This window comes from Apteryx rowi, unplaced genomic scaffold (genome assembly GCF_003343035.1).
Source record: "Apteryx rowi isolate R43461 unplaced genomic scaffold, aptRow1 scaffold_71, whole genome shotgun sequence".
Lineage (NCBI taxonomy): Eukaryota > Metazoa > Chordata > Aves > Apterygiformes > Apterygidae > Apteryx > Apteryx rowi.
This window is the reverse complement of record NW_020450994.1, coordinates 1,553,351-1,575,012: the sequence shown is the minus strand read 5'-3', so window position 1 is coordinate 1,575,012 and position 21,662 is coordinate 1,553,351. Positions and strand designations below refer to the sequence as shown.

General features: G+C 40.6%; 3 protein-coding genes and 1 long non-coding RNA gene across 5 annotated transcripts; 2 read left to right on the top strand and 2 right to left on the bottom strand.

The window, feature by feature from the left end:
* Positions 1 to 341: 341 nt before the first annotated feature.
* On the bottom strand, positions 342 to 7,523 carry LOC112976253. Its single transcript, XR_003256973.1, has 4 exons — positions 7,166 to 7,523; positions 1,741 to 1,797; positions 1,165 to 1,237; positions 342 to 994 (listed from the first exon to the last, which is right to left on the bottom strand). It is a non-coding gene; the product is annotated as an uncharacterized LOC112976253 (long non-coding RNA).
* Positions 1,754 to 7,156, top strand: TTC23L (tetratricopeptide repeat domain 23 like). Its single transcript, XM_026087262.1, has 4 exons — positions 1,754 to 2,725; positions 4,627 to 4,776; positions 5,747 to 5,829; positions 6,352 to 7,156. Exons 1-4 carry the CDS (start codon positions 2,519 to 2,521, stop codon positions 6,389 to 6,391), a joined length of 480 nt encoding a protein of 159 aa, XP_025943047.1. The 5' UTR covers positions 1,754 to 2,518; the 3' UTR covers positions 6,392 to 7,156.
* Positions 7,524 to 7,943: 420 nt separating the features above from the next.
* RAD1 (RAD1 checkpoint DNA exonuclease) lies at positions 7,944 to 15,487 on the bottom strand. The gene is made up of 5 exons (XM_026087208.1): positions 15,209 to 15,487; positions 13,394 to 13,502; positions 10,711 to 10,969; positions 9,004 to 9,102; positions 7,944 to 8,699 (listed from the first exon to the last, which is right to left on the bottom strand). The coding sequence occupies exons 1-5, from the start codon at positions 15,401 to 15,403 to the stop codon at positions 8,516 to 8,518; spliced, it is 846 nt and encodes a 281-aa protein (XP_025942993.1). The 5' UTR covers positions 15,404 to 15,487; the 3' UTR covers positions 7,944 to 8,515.
* A 142-nt stretch (positions 15,488 to 15,629) lies between these two features.
* Positions 15,630 to 20,858, top strand: BRIX1 (BRX1, biogenesis of ribosomes). Of its 2 annotated transcripts, none has more exons than XM_026087206.1 (10): positions 15,630 to 15,814; positions 16,833 to 16,944; positions 17,369 to 17,412; positions 18,062 to 18,132; positions 18,579 to 18,628; positions 18,716 to 18,789; positions 18,888 to 18,938; positions 19,213 to 19,314; positions 19,788 to 19,916; positions 20,239 to 20,857. In XM_026087206.1, the coding sequence occupies exons 1-10, from the start codon at positions 15,665 to 15,667 to the stop codon at positions 20,500 to 20,502; spliced, it is 1,047 nt and encodes a 348-aa protein (XP_025942991.1). In that variant the 5' UTR covers positions 15,630 to 15,664; the 3' UTR covers positions 20,503 to 20,857. The 2 variants fall into 2 exon arrangements, with proteins under 2 accessions (XP_025942991.1, XP_025942992.1); XM_026087207.1 differs by lacking the exon at positions 15,630 to 15,814 and adding an exon at positions 15,842 to 16,085 and having other exon boundaries at positions 19,183 to 19,314; positions 20,239 to 20,858.
* Positions 20,859 to 21,662: the final 804 nt, after the last annotated feature.

The window sequence follows — 21,662 nt, the reverse complement described above, 5'->3', positions numbered from 1 at the left end:
AAGACCTGGAGAGTACTGCCACCTAGCTCCAGTTTAACCAGTCAGCTGAAACCATTTAACCTCCTGGCACAGAACTGAGGGAGTCAACAGTGCCCTGTTCTCTGAGTTCCCTCACGTCTGAAATGTGCTGGGACCCAGAGTGCAAAAACTCTCCCAGTTTCATAACCAGAGCCCGAAGTGTGCCGGAGAAGCTGCAGGAGGCCATACCATGCAGCACACAGCTAAATGGGGACAGTGCCCCCGCAGCCTGCCGGACGGTGTCTGCGAATCACAGCCCGCAGGGCAGAAAGCTGGTTGAATGTTCAAGCACCAAGTGCAGGCACTGTGCTCAGACCGTTCGCCTTTCGCTGTTGCAGAGTGAGTTCAGAAATGGGAGTGCTGGTGCTGTGCCCTGGTGCCTGGCCACCGCGGCAGAGCGGGCTGGAGCAGGGCTGCTGTGGCAGGCAGGGATGTGGGTGCCTGCCCGCACTGCCTGCCGGGCTGGGAAAGGGTTGCACCAGTCCACTCCTGTTTCCCTAAAAGACTTTACCCAGGAGTGTTGTGCAAGCTGCAAAATGCTTGGCCTTGTCGTCTGCATGTTTTCTTAGTGCATCATGTATCTGCATAATTGTTTTTTGCTGTTGCTTGTGTCACATGTTATGGCATGTATATGCTCTGCAGAAGCACTACGCACGCAGAGACTGCTGTAAGGAACCTTTCTGTTCTCTGCAAGCTGGTTACTCCCCTACTACATCTGGGATGAACTCATGGTCTCAGTAAAGCTGAACCCAAATCTCTCATTGATGTTAGTCAAACCGGGATTTTACTCTACTGCATGATCTAGGATTATATGCTAGCATATTGTTTGGTGGATGCTTTGGTGGATTTTCTTATGTTGATAACTCTGTACGTATTTGTCCTCTCCCAGGTCTGTCCACACAGTAACATGCTGCCTTCCGGGACACTGAATCTGCCAAACGTGCCCTGCTGATGGGCAGAGAGTCTCTGCCCGCAACTGTGGAGGAGAGGAGAGAGCAGTTTAGGGACCCTTGTGACTCTCTACTACACTGCAGGAGCAGCACATCTGGCACAGAACAAATATCCTTGCACTTGAAAACACTTTGTTCTTAATGTATCTATTACAAATTTTTTTTTAATGCCTAGTAATGATGCATAACTTCTTACCTTGCAGTTCTCCCGTGCAATAATTAATGAGAAGACACAGCATCCTTTTGCAGTGTGCAGGCTGGTGTTGTGACTGTGAACGCAAAAAAAGCCAAAGATGATGTGCCAAGCTAAGCGGGTACCAAGATCAGAGCTAAAAACAGGACGTGTGATTTTAAGAGATGGGGACTAAGTTTTAGAACAGACTGCAAAGAGGGCTGGGGACTGTCCATCACTTGTCTCTAAATCAAGACAGGATGCACTTCCAGAGCACTTTTTACTCAGAGGCAAGTGCTGAGCTCTAACGCAAGGGTAAGAACACGAAACAGCCTGTGTGATACAGGAGAGCAGACAGGGTCATCTAATGCCCTCTTCTGGCCAAAAAGCTCCTATGAAATTGGGTTACCAGCTCGGCTTTCAGGCGCCCGCACAACACACTAAGACCTTGCTATCTGCCTTTGCCCACCCGGTTTCGGGAGTGGGACTGTGTATAGTCCACTGTGCACAGCCGAGCATGCTCATACTACTTGAGAATGTGATACTTGTGTTTCTTTGGGGATTTTTTTTTTTTTAAGAAAGGAAAAAAGAAAGTCATACTTTAAGATTTCTCCAGTGGTTAAACATTTCTGGAAAGATGTGATCAAGCTAAAGATCCTGCAAGATGAAAAGATGAAAGGTCAGTGCAAAGAACTATGTCCCGCTAGCTGTTCCCTGACGCCCTCCATGCTCCTGTGCAGGCTCTTGCATCCTCACATCTTTGTTCATCCTTCAGCTGTAAAAGCACAAGCCATGCTCAGCCCCAGCACAGTGAATTGAAGATTAGCAGCTACTTTTGTGGAATCAGAAACAGCAAGGAATAATGCAAGAAGTTGCCTCTTCTAACTAAAAGCTTGGATCTGATCATTAGAAACACCTAAAATGAGCACTGAGAGTTCAGAAACAGCTGGCATCACACTGTAAGACTGCTCTGGAAGCAGGAACCTGCACAAAAAAAACCTTTTCTCATTAGCTTCTGTGTCTATTGGTTTGTGTGTTTTGGTTGCTGATTAAATATTTCTGGTGGGGGCTCTTCCTTGACTGTTGCACTAGCAAATCATCTTACCTTAACCTCCGAAAGGCAGAGAGACTCCTGGAAGAACTGCAAGGACTTGACAGAGTTCCTAGTGTGAACCCAGGATTAAAAATCTCTGAGAAGGATCTAGTCATTGCCCTGGGCAGGTAAACACAAAACACCACACACAGACATCATCTGTGTGCTTTTGGGAAAATAGCATGTGGTGACAGTTCAAAAAGAGCAAATGACACTGGTGGGAAATGTGCAAATAGCCCAGATATGACATGTCGGTGCTGTCACTGAAATACCTGCTAACTTTCAATGAGTGTCTGGTTTTCCTCTTTTTCCAGAACATGTCTGCAACAAAATAAGCTGGAAGTTGCTACACTTTACTTTGAAAAAGCAGCCGATGCTGTCATTTCATCAGAAGGAAACACAGCACCTGAGCTGATACAGCTATATGAGGAAGTTGCCCAAACTGAACAGCTGAAAAAAAACTGTGATAGAGCAATAAGTTATTTATTACAGGTAAGAAAGATCCTGGTAATCACGTTAACCATTTAAACCATATTAAAGTAACTAACACAGATACATCAATATATAGGACGATTTAGACTAGTCTGAGACAAATGCTTTGAAATTTTTGCGTTCAAAAATCTAATTCTTGACCTTCAGACTGATAAAAATAGCCTTCAATTTTCAAGTACCACAAAGCAAAGCTCTTGAGTATAAATAGCTCTAAATTCCAGTGGGGTTAGAAATCTGTCTTGAAAATATTCAGTGTAGGTCCAGCCCTGAGAATATATTTTTAAAACTAGAATGGTTTGTTTATGCATTTTCTGCTTTAGAAAAGTAAAGCTTGAGAAAAGAAGAGACTGAGTGGGGACAATATCGCATGGCAGAAGATAAGCTGAATAGTACAGTTGGAATTTCCTGTTACTTCATTGTCTCTGAAAATGCCCTTGTGCTTGTTTGTGTGGGTAGTCCTTCATCCTCCTGTTTACCAGCCCCGAGGCCCCTGTCTCTGTTGTAGGCACATTCCCTTCGTGTAGCTCTCAAGAGCAAACTCAGCGTGGCGGCAGCTCGCACAGGGCTGCTGCTGGGTAGAGCTTATGCTGCGGCTGGAAGGAGCAGCACATTGGTGGGTGTCTCCTGAACAGGGAGCAGTGGAGGGTTTGGGGGAGAAAAACATGAGATTTTGGGTTTGTAGAGCAAAATGCTGCAGAAGGCAGTAATGCACAGGAAAGTTTGGAGATTACGAACACAGAGACTAAAAGAGTATGCACAGAGGCAACTCCGAGCTGCTCTACAGATCGCGAATGTCCCGTATTTCTTGGATTTTGTTACCAAATGTAGCACTTCGTTCTGCCTGCAGCGGGACAATTTCAGTTCTGCCATGAAAAAAATACAAATACACCCAAGCCAATAGAGACTGCAAAATTTGACTTTCTGATTTTCTGGGAGATAAAAGCCCACCTCTTCACATCCAAAAAGTGCAATCGTTCTTGGTGGTGTATATTGTTCCTGTAAGACTGCTCCTAATTGTTATAACAAAGTCAGAACAGGTGAGGAGAAGAGTTGTTCAAGGAGAAAAGCAGCTATAAGTCCTTACCATATGCCTCTCCTAGAGGCCGCTGAAACGTACTTTACAGAGAGCCTCAGTGCCTATTAAGTAACGTTGGGTGCAAATAATTCCCAGACTCTTGGCACTATTGACGAATTCAGCAAATGGCTTGTCCGACTAGGGAAAAATCAGGTAAGAACAAATATTTGCCTCAAAAATTTGCTGCAGACCTGAATGTTGGCAATAGCTGCTCAGAGCTTGTCTGTGCAAGTAACCCAAGCCCAGTGCAGGAGGAGGGAGACATGCAGTACAATGGCAGCATTTTCTGTTGTCACAATTAATTTTCGTAAAGGATATGAATTGATGGCAAACATATTTTTAGGAAAGGGAACATCCCCCATAGGTTTTTGGTAGGACAAGTTCATACTCCAAGCAATTTTATATATGTATAGAAGATTTTATATATCTATATAAATATTCTTGCATTTGTACTTCATAATTGTTTGTGTGTTTATTGTTAAAGCACTGGACATGTCCTACATAGAACTGACTTGGCACATGCATATTTGGTGTCAAACAATTCATTTCCCACAGGTGTCCAGCCTCACACATGTTCGGATTTTCGATGGTATAAGGAAGGGGAACTTGGTCTGGAATTCTGCTTGTTGGGCAGTTTGCTAAAAGTTCCTCATGTCTGGGCCTGGCTGTAGGTTCCAATTATACTGAAGTGCATTAAGCATGCACCAATCAAGCCTTCAAAAATGCTTCTAAAAATTAATATATTTAATAAAATTAATTTAATTGTGAGTGATCCATGTTGCATATCTTTCTCTCTCTCTCACACACTCACTCTCTCTCTCTCTAGCAGGCCTACACTCTGCTGAAAGACATCTTGAAATGTAAGGCAGATGCCCATGAGGACCAAACTGAGAAGGTTGTTGAACTTTATCTTATAATGGGTAGCATTTGTCTAGCAGACAGAAGGATACAAGAAGCTTATCAGCTGTTCAGCAAGGTAATTATAATATTATAATACTGCATTTTGCTTTTTTTTTTCCTTTGACTTATCACCTGTCTTTGAAAATTCAAATGAATGCAGTTACACAGCACTCTGGGCTGCTGCATCAAAACTAGCTCTTGTTGAAGGCAGTTCAAGTCTTTCTACATTAGTCAGGTTTATTTTGTTGTGGAGGCCCAGGATAGTTGAAGAGAATCACAATCACAGTTTTAGCGGATATTCATGCACCTTTCTCACCATGTATTAACTCTGCAAAGATCTGAGCTTTGTGTACGCTTGATTACATCTCCCAACAAACAATCCCACTCCTTTGCAGAGCCCTTTCAGTTAGATTTAGGAATGCTAATACACGGCCGTGTTAGTTGCTAGAGCACCGTTAGGGGCAGAGGGCACACTAGAAAGGCCAAAGCAGCCTCCACTATGAACCTTAGCTTCCATTTCTACCTAAGCAGTCCTTCTTCCCCTCAAAACTAATTCCATATAAACATGAGTTTGTCTGAACAAGAAGGTGTCAAGCCTCTAACTAGCTCTTACCATTCTGTAATAGACCCATTTTAAAAAATAATTCTGTATTTGTTCAAATTACTGAACAAACTACTGAACTCAGCTATTGTTTAAATAGTTAACGTTAAGAACGTTCTGTCTGTTAAAGCACTATTTAGTACTGCTATTATTCTTTATACAGTTTCTTTATACACAAAACCCACCCATTGGATTCTTAGGGATTTATAAGCTGCTACAAAACAAAGTTCAAAATAGTCACCTATAGGTAACCACACACAACTCCTTATCTCAACTTTTCAAACTACTCTACTAACCTCACCAAAGACCTTTCTAGTCAAGGATATTGGCATTTCTTTATAAATCCATACATAATTAGATATTAAACAACTGATTCTTTCCTATGACTGATTTTGAAAGGGGAGTATACAAATTAATTCCTTGTTGGTAATTTTGTGCTGAACAGTCCTTACAGATTCAAATGGTTGTGGATGGGCCTCAGCATGTGAAAGCCAAGGAGATGCAAGGACTTCTCAGCATGTTGGAGAGGTAAGCGATAACATTAGCCCTGGCATCTTGAATGTTTTGTTGCACCATGAGTATCAGGCCTGGGAGCCAACATTATATATATTTTGGCTTCTAGTATCTTAGCAGATCAATGGGATTAGAAGCCAGTTGATGGTGGTTTTCAGGTAGAGTAAAACAGGTGTTGTCTTGAACACTTGAGGCCAGTTCTTATTCTGAAAAGCACAACCGAAAATGAATACAGAAAAAGTAGGTTTTACGGCCTGCAGAGCCAGGTTGCCCAGAGGCCCTAACAGCAGTAAATCTGAGCAGCTTGGGAGCACCTGCTACAAGTTGTGGCAATCCTGAGAGAAAAGTGCTGGGTTCCGGTTTCCATCTCCAGGGACTGTTTTAGTTCACGCTACCAGTAAATCTGAGTACTTAGCTGTTCTCTATTTTATAAGAAAGCAAGTGGGCAAATTCTGAGCCCTGAGAAGTCCCTTCTGTGATGGTACTAAAAAAAAAAAAAAAAAAACACCCATGAACTAAATGTTTCTTCTACTGCAGGTTTCCCATTGTCTGCAAGGGGAATAGACTTGTCAAGTAGAAGAGAGAAAAAGTACTAAAGGTACCGTTGTCAGTGTTCTGGATCTCATGCAAAGCGTGGTAGGAAACTGGATCTAATCCAGTGGTGCAGGTTTGCAGAATTTAAGCAAATTATCAAGTCAAAAAGATGTGCAAAAGCCTTCCAGTCATTCTCTTCTTAACATGCATCCTTTTGCCCTTTTTACTTTATCTGAAGACAGAGACGTACCAAAACCCACCACAGTACCACAAACTGCATGCATTTTTAGCATTTAGCACAGTTTAGAACAGGACAGTAATCTCTTAGAAAAGCATGTCTCTATACTTATACCAGTGAACTTCTAAGGATGTTCCATTGCTATTTTCATGAATAAAGCATAATCTTCCCAAAGGGGGGAAATACAATTCCTTTTCCCCATAACTGTACCCTGACCTTTATTATTGTTATTTTAAACACACACTGAAAAAAGCTCAGCTACAAGACTTGAAGTTTAGTCAGCTCTGAGTTTCAGTTCAGACAACTGGATGCTATCTTTCCATCATTAAACTTCTGTTTCCACTATGAAAAACCTTGGTTTAGCAAATGCAACTTTTCACAACTTTTCTAACATTTTGATGACCATAACTGTGAGGTTAATGCTTCAGAAAGGCAACACATTCATGAATATGTGTGACTTCTGGAAATCCAAATCCCATTTTCAAAAATTACTTGGATATCTCAGAAACGGGTCTTTAAGCATCTACATCCCATTATTAGGCCACCACATAAGAGGATGTGTGCATATGCCAAACATACCTCTGGTAGTAGTCTTTAACTTACATCCCTCCAGGAGCACCCCCATACGGAGTTCATGCAGAATCACTGGTGTACTCCAAGTCCATTCCTTGACTCACTGCACAATAACTTCTTTTTGCAGCCAAAGCTTTCTGTGTTCTTATCTACCTACAACCACATGCACAAAGGCATTTGTTGACAATTACCAACTTACATTTGTGAGTCTAGGCCTCTGTTTGGTCCTACCATGTAGAAACATAAGTCTTGTACAAATCTTGCGTGTCTATAATAATTCTTATTTGTGAAATGGAAGAGTTACTATCACTTACTGGTACTGTGACGATTGTACTAACTTCTTAGGATATTCTTTCCATAATCACTGTTGGTAGATTATAGAAGAAATTGTTAAAAGTACCATTTTAAGAACTAATATAGTACATCTGAAGTCAATTATGTAAAAACACAAATGCCAAACCACAGCAATGTCCTTGAATAAAATACAAGGTAACTTCAATACTCTAAAGTAAATCACATTGAGAAAGTCATGTGTTCAGTTTCATTTTTATCTCATCATCCAGAAGTAGTAAATAATAATTCTTAATGAGACAGTAGATAATATTTCTTAATGAGACAATAATATTAATGTTTTTCACTGAATAAATTGAGAAGGTAAGCCTAAGGAAAATTCACACGTACTGAATATTTAATTTTATTTTTTCAAACTTAACAGTGAGTAAGAGTAATTTAGAATATTTTTAGATATCTTTATCAGCTCAAAGATCAGTTTAAAGATCTGTAATTCTTTTTAAAAATAAAATTTATTGCCACAAATGATCTACACAGAAGACAGTGAAAACGAATGGCTAAATGAATTGCTGACATAAGCAAGAGTTGAACAATGGTCAACAAAAGCATTTTTAACTCAAAATAAACCTAGAGGATTTGGATAGTATTGAATTGTGCAGCCATCAATTTGGTGACATACAAACATACTGTTTCTCAAGTGTGCAAGGCAGGACCTCACCTTCCGACAAACATCAAAGCTCAGCTATAATCTAAAACTGTAGGAACTACCCATGGATCACTGACTCTCTGGATCACAACCCACAGCAGCAAGCTAGAACACTTCAGTCTCTTGCAGCATCTGTATCTGGTTCAACAGACGCTTTGCACTCTTAGAACTAATTTTTCTGGGTCAAGGCTAAGAAACATTTGCAGGAAAATACAAGAGAAGTCTTCATACTTTTAATTCCACATTAAAAAAAAAGGCAATATCAAGTCTATCAGTCTTTACAACTTTCATTCAGTTCTATAAAAAAAATACATAATTTTATATATACATAAATAAAATACAGACTCCAAAACACACAGCTACAGGTCTGCTTCAGTAACATCCTCATCAGGGCAACAATAGTATTCTACAAAACAGATCTGTCCATCTTCATTCCTAATCATATATTGCAGTGAAAGAAATCCTCGAGTATCTGTTCGAATGGATACTTTACAAGATAGAGCTAGTGCCTTTGTAGATGGTTTAAGCAAAGAAATCTTATACCTGGAAGGAAGAAGAAAAGTCATTTAAAACTGTATTACACAGAGAAGAGCTGAAACACTACTTCCAATTAATGCCACAAAGTTACAGAAAGCCAGTTAGTAACACCCTATTTTGATCTTCTCCTGGTAACAACATCAGACAGACACTGTTATCACTGAGCTTTTGATCATAGACACAGGATTTTATCAGATGGGATTTCTGTACTAATGAAATAAATATTTCAGTAATGCAAAAGCAGTTTTTTAACCTTTCCATCAAGAATGTATAACCTGCCACAGAGTGCGCCGCTCACACAGTCGCTAACCTGTTTGTCTGGGTTTGGTTACAGTGGAATGCTTCCATCAAATCAGAGTCCCTGGGATAGTCGAGATGTGCACTTCCTGCATTTCCAAAAGTGGATAACCTGGAAGACAAAAGGTGCCATCTCAAAATATTTGATAGCAGCTCTACAAAGCCCTGTCAGAAGTGGTCATCTTACATATCCCTATGGCTGTTTTACAAAGCGCTATTGTTACCAAGAAAACATTCAGCAAGTTAGAAGAAACAGTGTTTTGTATCTCCCAGAATGGGAGATACGAATTACAGCAGAATGGGATAATTTAGCAAAAGGCTGAAGCGTTCCAAAGCCTAAGATTCCCCTAAGGCATCTGACACTGGTTTCACACAAAGCTGATTTACTTTAACGAAAGATTGGCTATTGGTCTTTAATAGCACATTTTAGTCTTTATTTATAAATACTGCAAGTGAAAAAGTCCCCGTTCTGCAGCATTATCTATGAAAGTAAAAAGAACATGGAAATCCCAGAAATTTCACTCATCTTCTATAATGACTGAATTCTTGATTTCAGATAGTTGGGAGTGCTCCCAAAGCCATTCCAGACCTGGGAGATACTCTCAGCAAACAAAGGTGCTAAAGAAAAATTCTTAATGAATTCAGACTCCGTAAAGTGTACAGAAAACAAACTAATGGAAGTTGAATCTTACTTAGGCCAAGACCACAGATCTCCAAGTCACATGGTTTTCAGTTGCCAACAGCATGAGGTTAACACTGACAAAAGTTAACATTAGTCATTGAAACAAGATTCAGGGCATGAAGAAGGACATTACAGAACATAGCAAATATTTACAATGAGGTTATTGAAGGTGCAAACTCACAGGATGGAAAATAGACAATAATAACTAGGGGTTCAAATGGTGTCCATCAGGAACAGATTTTTCCAAGTAAAAGCATATTTTTTGCTGCCTTGTATGATGCTTTGTACAATCCACATCACCGATAACGTGCTACGTTATCTTCCAAAGCGATGCACTGTCATATTCTCATGGTAAACTTGGACAATAACTGGACCATAGAATATGGCTGCAGGGTTCCACTATTAGATTAGAGATGCCAGAGCAACATGACATACAACACTGAGCTATTGTACGTCTACCAAAATAGTTCAAATTTGCTTTAAAAGAAATTTTATGGGTTGAATTGAGGATCATCCATCAGGAAACCTCTGTCTTTATGGAGAAACAGTAAAACACCATGAGCAGAATACACATATAGGCAGTTCTTCATTCTGCCCCTCTGCTTATTTTGCAATATTCTGATCTGAGTCACTCCATGCACAGTTTGGTTGCACATGCTGCAGCAGATGTAAACCAGCAACTGCTATCAAGAAATATGTGCTCTTTGGATTGCACTATCTGTCCCACCTAGAAATGCTGTCGTCTCATCTGTTTCTATATAAGACACATAGCTAAACAAATTTAAGCTGACATTTGTGTTTATTTTACTTTAATTAAAAATACTAAACTGTCTACATTATCAAGGTGGTCAATATATTCATTACTATGTTAATTAGATTACATGTTGTTATTTACTATATTCATTACAATTTTCCTTAAAATAAACTAATGTTCTAAAACAGCTTCCTCCTGTTCACCCTAAAACTTCCAGTCCTTACCCACAGAAGAGCAGAAAGGCCAAGTATGAACATTTACGGTGGATGCATAATTTCCTGTACCTGAAATATGGTTTGTTGGGAGACATTGTAATCTGCAGAACTTCACTGGTCATATCCAATTCAGCAAATGCTTCTCGTAGCCCCTCCGACTGCAGGATAATTTTATTAACAACATTTGTACTGCAGAAATCAAAGTCTAACAATTCCTCAGGTTCTTGAGTATTAATTTTGCACACTGTCACCACTCCTCCTTCTTCTAAGAACAGCATCAAGGGATAGCCATAACCACGATAACACATCCTAAGAGCTGTTGATGTTCCTGAAAAAGAGAACGAAGCAGACACTCTTTAGAGAGCTAGCTAGCACATCTGACCACTTTAAGAAATTTAGATACTACCTGCCTATGAGGCACAGATTAAATTAATTTAGAAGGCTTGGTCTAGCCTCTCATACATTAATTCAGCATGCTCAGTCTAGCCTCCTATACACCCTTCAAAGGGTTATGTTTATGCAGCAAAATGAAATGACGTGAATGTAGGCACTAGTTCCAATCCAACTAGTGGTATGTACCAAACAGGTAACTCTAGCTGTGACAATGACGCTGCATATGCCACAAATAGGTTAGCAGATTCAGTAAAACCTCCATGGTCCTAGGGCTCACTCTGGCTCAAACTGTCATTCTTTACTGCTCTTGTTACTTGTGCAGTCCAAACTAAAATTAACACAGCATAGCTTGCACTATGGTAGAAACCTCCTTTTGCTATGTAAGCATAACCTGAATGTTTGGGTCCCCCAAATCATGGTGCAGTTTAGCACAGTTGATAGTCTACCTTTAGGTCAGAGCCAGAACAGAAACAGCAGAGAAACCTAGAGCTCAACACACAGCTGCAATGGTAGAACTGCCTCAGAAAACTGGCATGGTATCACTCTGCTGCATACAAGTACACAGGGCATCCTGTAGCACACACAGTTACTCTGAATTCCAGTTATTTTGCCTGGGAAAACATTTTCTGAACAATCATCAAGTTAAAAAAGACTTTAACTTTTAGGAAGTAAAATCTAGCTAAGACTGAGCTTTTTAAACAAATGAATATATGTAATTCAATATTTGTATACATAATTATGAAAGAAATTTCCCTCCCTCCATCACTGAAAGCCAGTAATAGTCTGTGTGATTTTTGTAATTCACACGCTCGATAAAATACTTTATATGCCTCACAGCAAAATCAAAAACCCTCTATGCACCTGAAAAGTGTGTGTAGGGAAAGAGATGGTGTGCTTGGGCACTTGAAGTGGTCCTCAATTCAGCCACAAATTCCTTAAGAGGCTGTAGGGAAGTAACATGCCTTAGTTCCTTATTTGCAAGCTAGAGATAATACTCACAAAATAGATGCAGCTGTAGCTTGAAGAAGGGAAGGAATAGAGGGCACTACATAACAGCTATTGCATTAGGAGCACAGACAATGAACAGACAATGCTAACTGGAACAGCTGCAGACTCTTTCAACCCCAATAAACCTGCCCTAGAGTATTTCCTAATTCAAGCACACACTTGTTAATGTTTCTGAGGCATTTAGATGTTTCAGGGTGGCACAGGCCACACAGATGTTTGAAAAGAGAACAAATTTATTTACAATTTTTTTGGTAATAAGACAAATTCCAAACTATGTCTATACTGTCTCTTAGGGCACTGGTTTCTGCTACGGCACACAGCATTGGCCTGGGTCCCTTGTAAGACCAATGTGGTGCCCCTGTGGCCTTGAAACATGCTGATAATTGGGGGGGATGGGGGGAGGGATTCAGTTCAAAGTGCCAGCTCCAATGAGCGCCTGCAATGCAGCTTGCCCAAGCAGTAGTCTTTTAGTCTGATGCTGAGCGCAAGTGCAGCCTGCCCTGTTGGCCATTTAAATGGATGTGACAGAGTTGAGGACTGTCCCTAGAGGAGGGTACCTTGGTGCTATCTGTAGCCATACCGACTACCTTGAGTGGGCTGCAGAGGAACTACTCTGTCAGCTGTGCGCAGGTTTTCCCCTTAAGTGAAGGGCACTCTGGAACAAACTAGGATTTGGGCGATGTGGGTGATCTGGGTCCTGGAGTGAAACAACTGGCCAAACTGACAGTAAAGACACTGTGTGCATCAGTCCTGGGGGCCAGTACTGGTTCTGGCATCAGAATTCCAACCTAAACATACCATGTGACTTGCTGGAGACGCCTGGATAAATTACTTACCAGGTTTTCTTATCAAGGTTATAGAAAGTGTTTGAGATCTTCAGCCCCAAACCAGAGCAAGGGTATGAGGGGGCTCACACCTCATGCCACAAAAGGGTTGTCTCCACATAAAGTGGCCCTTTTGTGCCTTACAGAGATCCAAGAAACACTATCTTCACAGGAAGACTCCTCTGCTTCTTGTTACCCCACAGACATATGCCTTTATTCCATCCCCCAAACAGAGTCACCCTCCTCTGGCATCTCCTTCAGCAGTGGTCCCAGACACACTGGCTAGGTTAAGATCCAGCACCTCCCATCTTCAGCCCATTCACTGTTACCATAGCATACACTTGCATTAGCTTAAGCAAACACTGCAGATCCTGCTTAATAATGATAGCTGCCATTCCCAGAAGGGCTTATGGTGAACAAAGTCACAAATTTTACCAAGACTGGAAAGTTGCCTATGGCTAAGCACAGGTTGCACTATGTGATTACAAGAGATACACATGCATGATAAAGGTAAAGATGCAGCATACCTGGCAAAGAACTTGAACCAAAAATGGTCAAGCAGTCGAGAAGAACAGCCAGATTGATCCGGAACATCACAGATTCCTCCTGAACAGCAAATTCTTGAAAAATTTCTGCCTATGAGAAAAAGAAAATGAATGAGGAGAAGAAAGTTTTTGCAATTGTTTTACAGCTTGTATTTATCTCCTTAAGTTCAAAGTTTTCACTTTCAGAGATCAGTACAATACAAAGTGATTTCTATATGTAACACAATTTCTGTTAAAAAACAATAAGTCTTGATCCTCAAAAATTAGTAAAATAAAATCAGGTCACTGTTTAAATAAAGTAGCATGTCATAAGCATGAAAATCTAAACACTCATCTCTATAGTTTAAAAACAAGCCACAATTGTTAAAGTCTACAGCCACCTACTTCTACAGCAGGAAACATTCAGGTATCTATATGATGTAAATGATACACTTGTCCAGATCCAACACAACCCCATTAGTGATCAGACCTAGCTTGTTATAACAGTTATATTAAACCAATTTTTGAGTATTTTCAGGTTCATGGAGAGAGACTCTGTACTCTGTTTCTCTCAGAGAATAAATACAAACTCTAAATCCACACTCAAAACCAGTAAGTAGGCCAATGATAACTACCATACAAGAAAGCAGAAACTGTCTCACACCTTGTTCTTTTAAAAACTTTTGCTGGAAACATAAAAGCAAAAAAATCATTGTCTCCAACCACATAATTTAACAAACCAAAAAGTGTTGTCAACAACAACAAAGGGACTTACTTTTATTCTTAAGTAAGAGCTTTGCAGCAAAAAGCATGAGAAAAACATTTCAAATAATAAAAATATGTAACTGATCTTTCAAAAGCAGCTGAAATCATCCCCCACTTCTTTTGAGATACTCTTTTCCTGTGGTTACCACAAAGCTGCCGATACCTCCTGTCTATGCACATGCTTTTGCCCAGTGACAAACAGGAGGCAGCCTGGAGTAGTTTACCCCCTATTAGACTAGTCAAAGGCACATGTCACCACATGTGCTGAACTCACCTAACAGCTCAACACACTAAGAGTGTGCCCATGTGTAAACTCTCAAAACACTCTTTTAGGCCAAAACACTCCTTAGGCCAAAGGCACAGGCAGAATCAGAAGGCAAAAGGAACAGGCCATTGCTCCGGGCTTGCAATGACACAAGTAAACACATGCTCCTGCCATGGAGCTGGAGGCCCAGTGGAACGCTCCTAGTTTAACCCAGCTGAGATACTGTAGATGAAGTCTGTGAATTCAACTCTCTTTTGTAGTTAAGCTCATCTTTTTGGCTTTAGAATAAAACATAATAAATGTGTCCAGATATACTTTGTGAACCACTCATGAATCTAAGAATGGTACAGACAGAAGAACAATAGGCTTATTAGGTGCCAACATATTAAACGAGGATACAAATTCAAAACGTAAGCAGGCATGAAGGAGCCGTGCATCGAGTTCAGCCTTTTAATGACAAGGATATATCATAACTGACCGCAGCCAAACCAGAGCACTGCCCTCAGGCCAGCTTCTCCAGCTGCTCCACGGTTTTGCTCAAGTTTCCCCTTCTTCGCAGGAAAACTCCCCGCACACACCTCCTCTGTCAAATAACCTGGGCCTTTCTAAGGCTCCCAACGCTGCTGTACACCTATGTCTCACCCGCGCGGGTAAGAGCAGCTCCTGCGCGCGAACGCTACGAAGCCTGATGCAAAACAGCGGGAGCGCGGCCGCTCGGCACTGGAGACCGCGAGCAGCCTCTTCTCGCGGCAAGCGGCGGCCTCCGCCACCGCCCCGCGGCGCCGCACCTGGATGAAGGCGTTGGCCTGCAGGCACTTGGCGTCCTCCACCGTCACCTTGATGCCGTTGGCCGTAGCGAAGCAGGTCGCGTGGTCCTGGAAGTGCACGGCCCGGAGGAGGCTGGAGAGGTGGCGCGCGTTGTCCAGGCTGGCCGTCAAGACGTAGCGCTCGCCGCTGGCGGGCGGCTGCGTGGAGAGCGGCATGGCCGGAGGCGCGCAGGCGGCCCGCGGCCCTCTGCGGCCCTCTGCGGCCCTCTGCGATCCTCCGCGCCGCCCAACGGCCGCCCCGCGCCGCCCAACGGCCGCCCGCCGCAGCACCAACGAGCAAGCGCGCGCTGCCGCCCGCCACCACCATAGAGTGCGCGCCAAGGGCGCACGGAGTGGCTACGGGCCGTTCCGGCGAGGGGCGGAAGTGCGAGCAGACGGAAGTGCAAGCGACTTCCGACGCGGGGCGGTGCAGCCAAGATGGCGGCGGCCAAGAGGAAGCGTGGGGCGACAGCTGCCCGGCCGAAGAAGCGAGCTAAAGGGGACGCGAGCACCCCCGAGCCAGCTGCCAAGCCGGGCCCGGACGGAGCGGGCCCAGAGGAGTACAGTATCCCGGCGCCGGTCTCCCAGGTACCGGTCGGTCCTAGAGCGGAGCAGGCTGGGCCGCCCGCGCCGGGAGAAGTCCCGTGTGCCTGCCTCAGAGCGCGCGCTTTGCTCCAGCAAGGGGCTGCAGAAGCGCGAGTGAGGTGCCACTTCGTGCTTCATGCAGCTCCACGAGCTGCTGTGCTCTGTATTGCCTCATGCAGTGCTTCCATCAGGCGTTCGTAACTGATGGATTCTGAATTTTGCTGCCCTTCCTACTCCTAGGGAAAACTGTTAGACTGAGATATTGGGGCTCAAGGTGCGTGTGTTTGGTGGTGGGGAGCCAGCTGCTATGCAGGGCAAGGGAGGGTCGTTCATAACTTCTTATAGCTTTAGCACACGTGAAAGTAACATCTGACAGTATGTTTTTTTTCTGTGCAAGTTTGGGAAGAGCATTATTCTGCTCTGTGTAAATTGTGTTGCACTAATCTCAGAAGTTTTTTAGTCAGCTAAATAATGGTGTCATATGTGAAGGACTTCAGGGATATTGTACCTGTTTCATTTAGGAACTCTTCTGAGATGGCCTCAATAACTTTCTTGCCATTTGCTTAAAACCAAAAATTAGTATGTTCAAGTCTGAGACTTTTTTGTATGGTTATCTGTAGGAGAAGCTATGTTGTTTTAGAAGTTATGTTGTTTTGTTCTGATTGTAGCTTAGGTCATTTTATAGAAAAGGAGGGGTGCCTTTGGGGAACATGTATTGCATACAGATTTCTTAAACTCTAGTTGTTCTGTATTAGAGAAAGGTTTTATGTAGGAATTCAGTGATGCAGTATGGATAAGAGTCATTCTTGTAAAAACTTATACTGCTGTATTCTGTAGGAATGTCAGCACTTTCCCTGAGTGGGCAATTCTTGCTAGTGTAGTGGTGGTAGTAATATTAATAACAAATGTTCTTATCATGCTTTTCTGTTATTACTGTTCAAACACTTATTTTGGCTGTGTTGTAACAGTTTTAAGGCTAGAAACTTCCTTTCCCTGCTTAACTTTTGTGCCATTTTCCTAGGGTAAATGGAAAAACAAGGAGCGGGTGCTTATTTTCTCTTCTCGTGGAATTAATTTCAGAACAAGGCACCTAATGCAAGACTTAAGAACGTTGATGCCTCACTCTAAAGCAGGTAGGGCTAGGCATCATTCCTGACTTGGTTTAGAACTAGTCTGAAAACATGACTTACTGTTTTTAACAGCCTGTTTTTTTTGTTTTGTTTTGTTTTTTTAATGTGGTACATAACTCTTTTGACAAAACTATGGCCTTGTATCCTAAACAAACAACTGCCCTCCCTGAGCCAACAGAACTTGCAGCTGTTGTTATATCCTAATGTTCTCTGGGAAATTATTGTTATGGTCTCTGTTCTGTAAGTGCCCAAATATTCATATTGACATATTTCTTTATTGCATAACATGGCGGAAACAGCTTGATATAGTTATTCTTAATCTTTCATTTAAGGCCAGTAAATTTTTGCAAAGAACAGATTTCTAAAAAAAAATTTCCTGGTGTTAAATTGCTTTTTAAGCATTCCCAGTTTGTTTTTTGTTTTCCAGATACTAAAATGGACCGTAAAGACAAGCTGTTTATAATTAATGAGGTAATTCAGAATTGAACTAGTACTTCTTTTTTTATTTTCTGTAGTAATTCTATGTGTAAGAGAAAAGGGCAGCCAATGGACAGATAGTTCAAAGGAATTAATTAGCTATATGAGTTGTGCAACTTCATAAATGAAAACGATTAATGTTCAAAAAGTGTTTAGGTTAAAATGGGAAGTTGACTTTTGATTAATAAAACCAAATCCAAATCTTTAATTAAAAAATAGGCTTAAGTCATTAAAAAAATATAACAAAATGTGCCTTTCTAGATAGCTGAAATGTTCTACAATTTGTATTTGGATAAATCAAGGAACAAACAAGTGACCAGCCCAAATAATGTAGTAAGACATTGGTAGAGCTGAAACAAGAACCCATTGTCACAACTCCTGCTCTAATGTTCATGTCCTGGGAAGGCCATCAGATTGCTTGTAGCTTCAGTGAAATTATTGCTCCTGGTAATAAGAACTTGAGATCTTTCAATAAGTGTTTAAACTAAAGTTTGGGGATCAGTAGGTATAATCAATTAAGATGAGACCTTTTGTTTTTGAACTTTTATTTTGCTGTGGGGGGAAACATTAGAGATTAATGTGAAAAGTCTGTGAAAATGTTTTCAGAATTTTGTAAATAGCTAATTTGTCATGTTTTGTGTAGGTGTGTGAAATAAAAAACTGCAATAAATGCATCTTTTTTGAAGCCAAAAAGAAACAGGATCTGTACATGTGGTAAGTAAATGTTTTGGGTTTTACCTTTGCATATATAACTAGGGATGCTTCTGTTCTAACTGAAGTCTGTTAGAGTAATAGTGAAGATGCATAAAATAGCATTGCTTAGTTAAATCTGTACTAATCCCGCACTTACTTAGGTAATGCAAATTTACAGTGCATGATTGGTTTTACTAGACTGTTTACAAACGTATTTTATAAAACTGCTTAAAAAACAAGTATACATAAAATGCATTTCTGTTGAGTATTATAATTTAAGGCCTACTAATTGTACCCAAAGCAATTTCTTTTAAAGTATGTTAAAGGAATTCAATACTGCTTTTAAAAGAGGCTGAAATTACTTCAGTACAGAAGTAATTGGTTGGAGTGTATTGTACAACTCCAGCACACCTTTCTGTCTGCCATTTACACTTTTCTCCCCTCTTCTTCCTGCCTATCCCCTGTAGGCTTTCAAATACACCACAGGGACCATCAGCCAAGTTTTTAGTGCAGAACAGTAAGTTGTTGAGATCATTTGTGCTTTTTATTTTCTTGTCTGTACAGTCTTCTCTAAATACTAAAATGATATTTTTAATCATTGTAGTTCACACACTGGCTGAATTGAAGATGACTGGAAACTGCTTAAGGGGCTCACGGCCCCTTTTGTCTTTTGATCCAGTACGTATAGGTTTTGTTTCTCATGGATTGTGCTTTCATTTTCTTTGCACTACTACTGCATTTTGTTTTGTATGTAAAATTGCATTTTTCTTTTATAGACATTTGACAAGGAGCCACACTATGCCCTGTTAAAAGAGTTGTTTATTCAGGTTAGTTTGTAGTTCTTTTGTCCAGTGATTCCTCCTTCTTGGAAATGGACTTTGGCAACATGTTTATTTGTTTAAGTAGTAATTTTACACTTCTAAACTTGACCTAATCCTGTGGGGATGTTGTGCTTGAAGTCACTGGGGCTACTTGTTTTTAGGTTATTCATTTAACCTGGGATTTGGATCTTAGTAAATTAAGATGAATTAAAGATAAGCCATGTGTATGATTGACCTCTTATGATTACAGATATTTAGAAAAGGTTGCCTTTCATTACAGATATTTAGTACACCACAGTATCACCCCAAGAGCCAACCCTTTGTAGATCATGTATTCACATTCACCATTACAGACAAGAGGATCTGGTTTCGGAATTACCAGGTTAGTGGTCCTTTTTGGCTCTTCAAATAGTGCTATGAAATGGCTTCATATCAAATCCATTAGTTATAATAAATTGAGAAGAATCATTATTATCAGGATATGCTGACATTCAGTGCTTGCACAAAGTAATTTCGGTAATTTTGTGATTCTGTAAAGGTTGTCTTCGTAATAGGAAGCAGTAGCCAAAGCCCAAGCTTCACTTGTCTTTTAATTTTACTTGGTGCTTTGGCTCAAAGTGTGGCTCCTTATTTTCCAAAGGAGGAATTCACAAGTATCTAATACTTGTTGTTTGCTTTTACCTGAAAGAACTGCTTTGTATAGAGTTGTATTTGTACAAGTCTAGCTTATCAGTTTCAGTGGAGCCAGAACTTGGATTTGAATTCTGTTGTGGATCACCATGTGTAATCTGTCTACAAGATCATATATGTAGATTCAATCCATGAGAAATGAGTAATGTATTCTTTTTATTGCAGATCATAGAAGAGGATGCATCTCTAGTGGAAATTGGGCCTCGTTTTGTTCTGAATCTCATAAAAATCTTCCAGGGTAGCTTTGGAGGACCAACTCTATATGAAAATCCCTATTACCAGTCCCCAAATATGGTAAGCAGCTTTGTCTTTGTCTTTTCTTTCATTTAACTATTCATTTGAAGTCTAGTCTTGCAAGCTCTTTGTGCAAAAGAACCATGTGTGTCTTCACATGGAACCCTTTGTAGGAGAGAGTGCCCTAACTGATCACAGTTACGAACAGAATAACCATGCATAAATAGAAAGGACTCAAAATTCCTGTCAGTGAAAAGATAATACTATACTGAGGAGTTTGACAGTTAGGCAGAGAAATCCCCACCTGTTTCTTTAATACCTGAGTTTTTTTCCATCTTGCTTATTCAACACCTGACTTGATTTTAAATTCTTATTTTTATAGCATCGACGGTTGATAAGACTATCAATGGCTGCTAAATTTAGAGAGAAACAGCAAGTGAAGGAAGTACAAAAGATTAAGAAAAAAGAAACTAAGATGCTTATTGAAGATGATCCCACCGAAACTGTCTTTGAGACTCCAGCTGAAGAAAAGCTGATGGAAGTACAGCTTGTGAAACCAGAACCAAAGGCAACTCTAAAAGATAAAAGGAAGCCACGCAAAATTGAAAGGAAGAGGCAAAAAAAGCTTTTCAGAATTGAAGCATAAATGTTACAAATGACAAAACTAAGCAGACTCCAAAGTCATCTATTAGACTGGTATATCTATACCTAGCTATATTTCATAGCTGTCTTTACATAACATTGTAAATACTTGTTTTTACTGCCAAAACTAACTTGACTTCAGTTTTGAGTAAACAAAATGTCAGTTTCTTTATTAGGATTCAGTTTGTACTGTTCTATTGTCTTTCTGATTATGGGTTTTCAAAAGGAACATGTCAAGAGGGAAGCTGAAATAAGAAAGTTGAAATATTTCTGCTTTTGAGAACTTGTCTTTTACACTTGAATGGCTCTGGGAAACAACTCACGGTAACACATATAAGGAATAAAAATAACTAGGTTGTCTTTGGTGCTCATCATTAGCCAGAGTTCAGAATTCAGCTTTCCTAGTCCTTTACAGCAGTCAATCCTTTTTAAAGTTGCAACTTTATAGGACTTCTCTCTCTTTTGGGGGGGCTGTTTATTACTACACCCTGTAATCCCTAGGCAATGGCAAGGATTATGGCTGGTTTCCTTTTATTTATTTTTTTTATTAATAGTAGAAAAGCTGCCACTCTTGTCTGTGGGAGCTCCTGATCAAGTTTTTGGGACCTGAAATGTGCTTGGGGGGAGAAGCAGGCCTTTATTCCAAATTCATTGCAAGCTTCCTAAAGGTAAAAGGTACATTGCTGCCTATGATTCAGAGTACTAAAATCATATGCCTACGCCAGCTTGAAATAGAATTCTCTGTCCTTCTTTGGTATAGCAGCAGTGCTTAAAGGCACTGATTGTGTGTAACAATCCATGCTACATGCAGATAACTTAAAAAAGAAAAAGGAACTTCTTCATTCAATTTTGTATATTCATGTAGTTTGAGTCTTGTTTTTCAAAGAGTGAGTCTATATAGATTTTTTCCAAATAAAACTGTCAGATAAGCTTCCAATACTGCATAATATGGAATTATAAACAAATAGGCTTGATTTTGCTTATAGTTAAATGTGTCTGAATGCATCAGAATTTAGTACATGTATAGGCTGCTGCATACTGATCAGCAGCAGGAAGTCCAAAGTTTGGTTCCCTGTAGTTCTCGCTGTTTGACAGTTAGTGGAAACAATCATCTGCTCAGTTCATGTAGTACCAGTGCCCTGGATCTATGTCTAAGCCAAAGCA

Coding starts and splice junctions, on each gene's coding strand:
- TTC23L (XM_026087262.1), top strand. CDS start 2,519: ATGAGTGTCTGGTTTTCCTCTTTTTCCAGAACATGTCTGCAACAAAAT. Junction 4,777..5,746: donor CTTATCAGCTGTTCAGCAAG/GTAATTATAATA, acceptor TGTGCTGAACAG/TCCTTACAGATTCAAATGGT. Junction 5,830..6,351: donor CTTCTCAGCATGTTGGAGAG/GTAAGCGATAAC, acceptor CTTCTACTGCAG/GTTTCCCATTGTCTGCAAGG.
- RAD1 (XM_026087208.1), bottom strand. CDS start 15,403: ATGCCGCTCTCCACGCAGCCGCCCGCCAGCGGCGAGCGCTACGTCTTG. Junction 9,103..10,710: donor CCCAACAAACCATATTTCAG/GTACAGGAAATT, acceptor TTTGTCTTCCAG/GTTATCCACTTTTGGAAATG. Junction 8,700..9,003: donor AACCAAACCCAGACAAACAG/GTTAGCGACTGT, acceptor TCTTCCTTCCAG/GTATAAGATTTCTTTGCTTA.
- BRIX1 (XM_026087206.1), top strand. CDS start 15,665: ATGGCGGCGGCCAAGAGGAAGCGTGGGGCGACAGCTGCCCGGCCGAAG. Junction 18,629..18,715: donor CAAGTTTTTAGTGCAGAACA/GTAAGTTGTTGA, acceptor TAATCATTGTAG/TTCACACACTGGCTGAATTG. Junction 18,939..19,212: donor TAAAAGAGTTGTTTATTCAG/GTTAGTTTGTAG, acceptor CTTTCATTACAG/ATATTTAGTACACCACAGTA.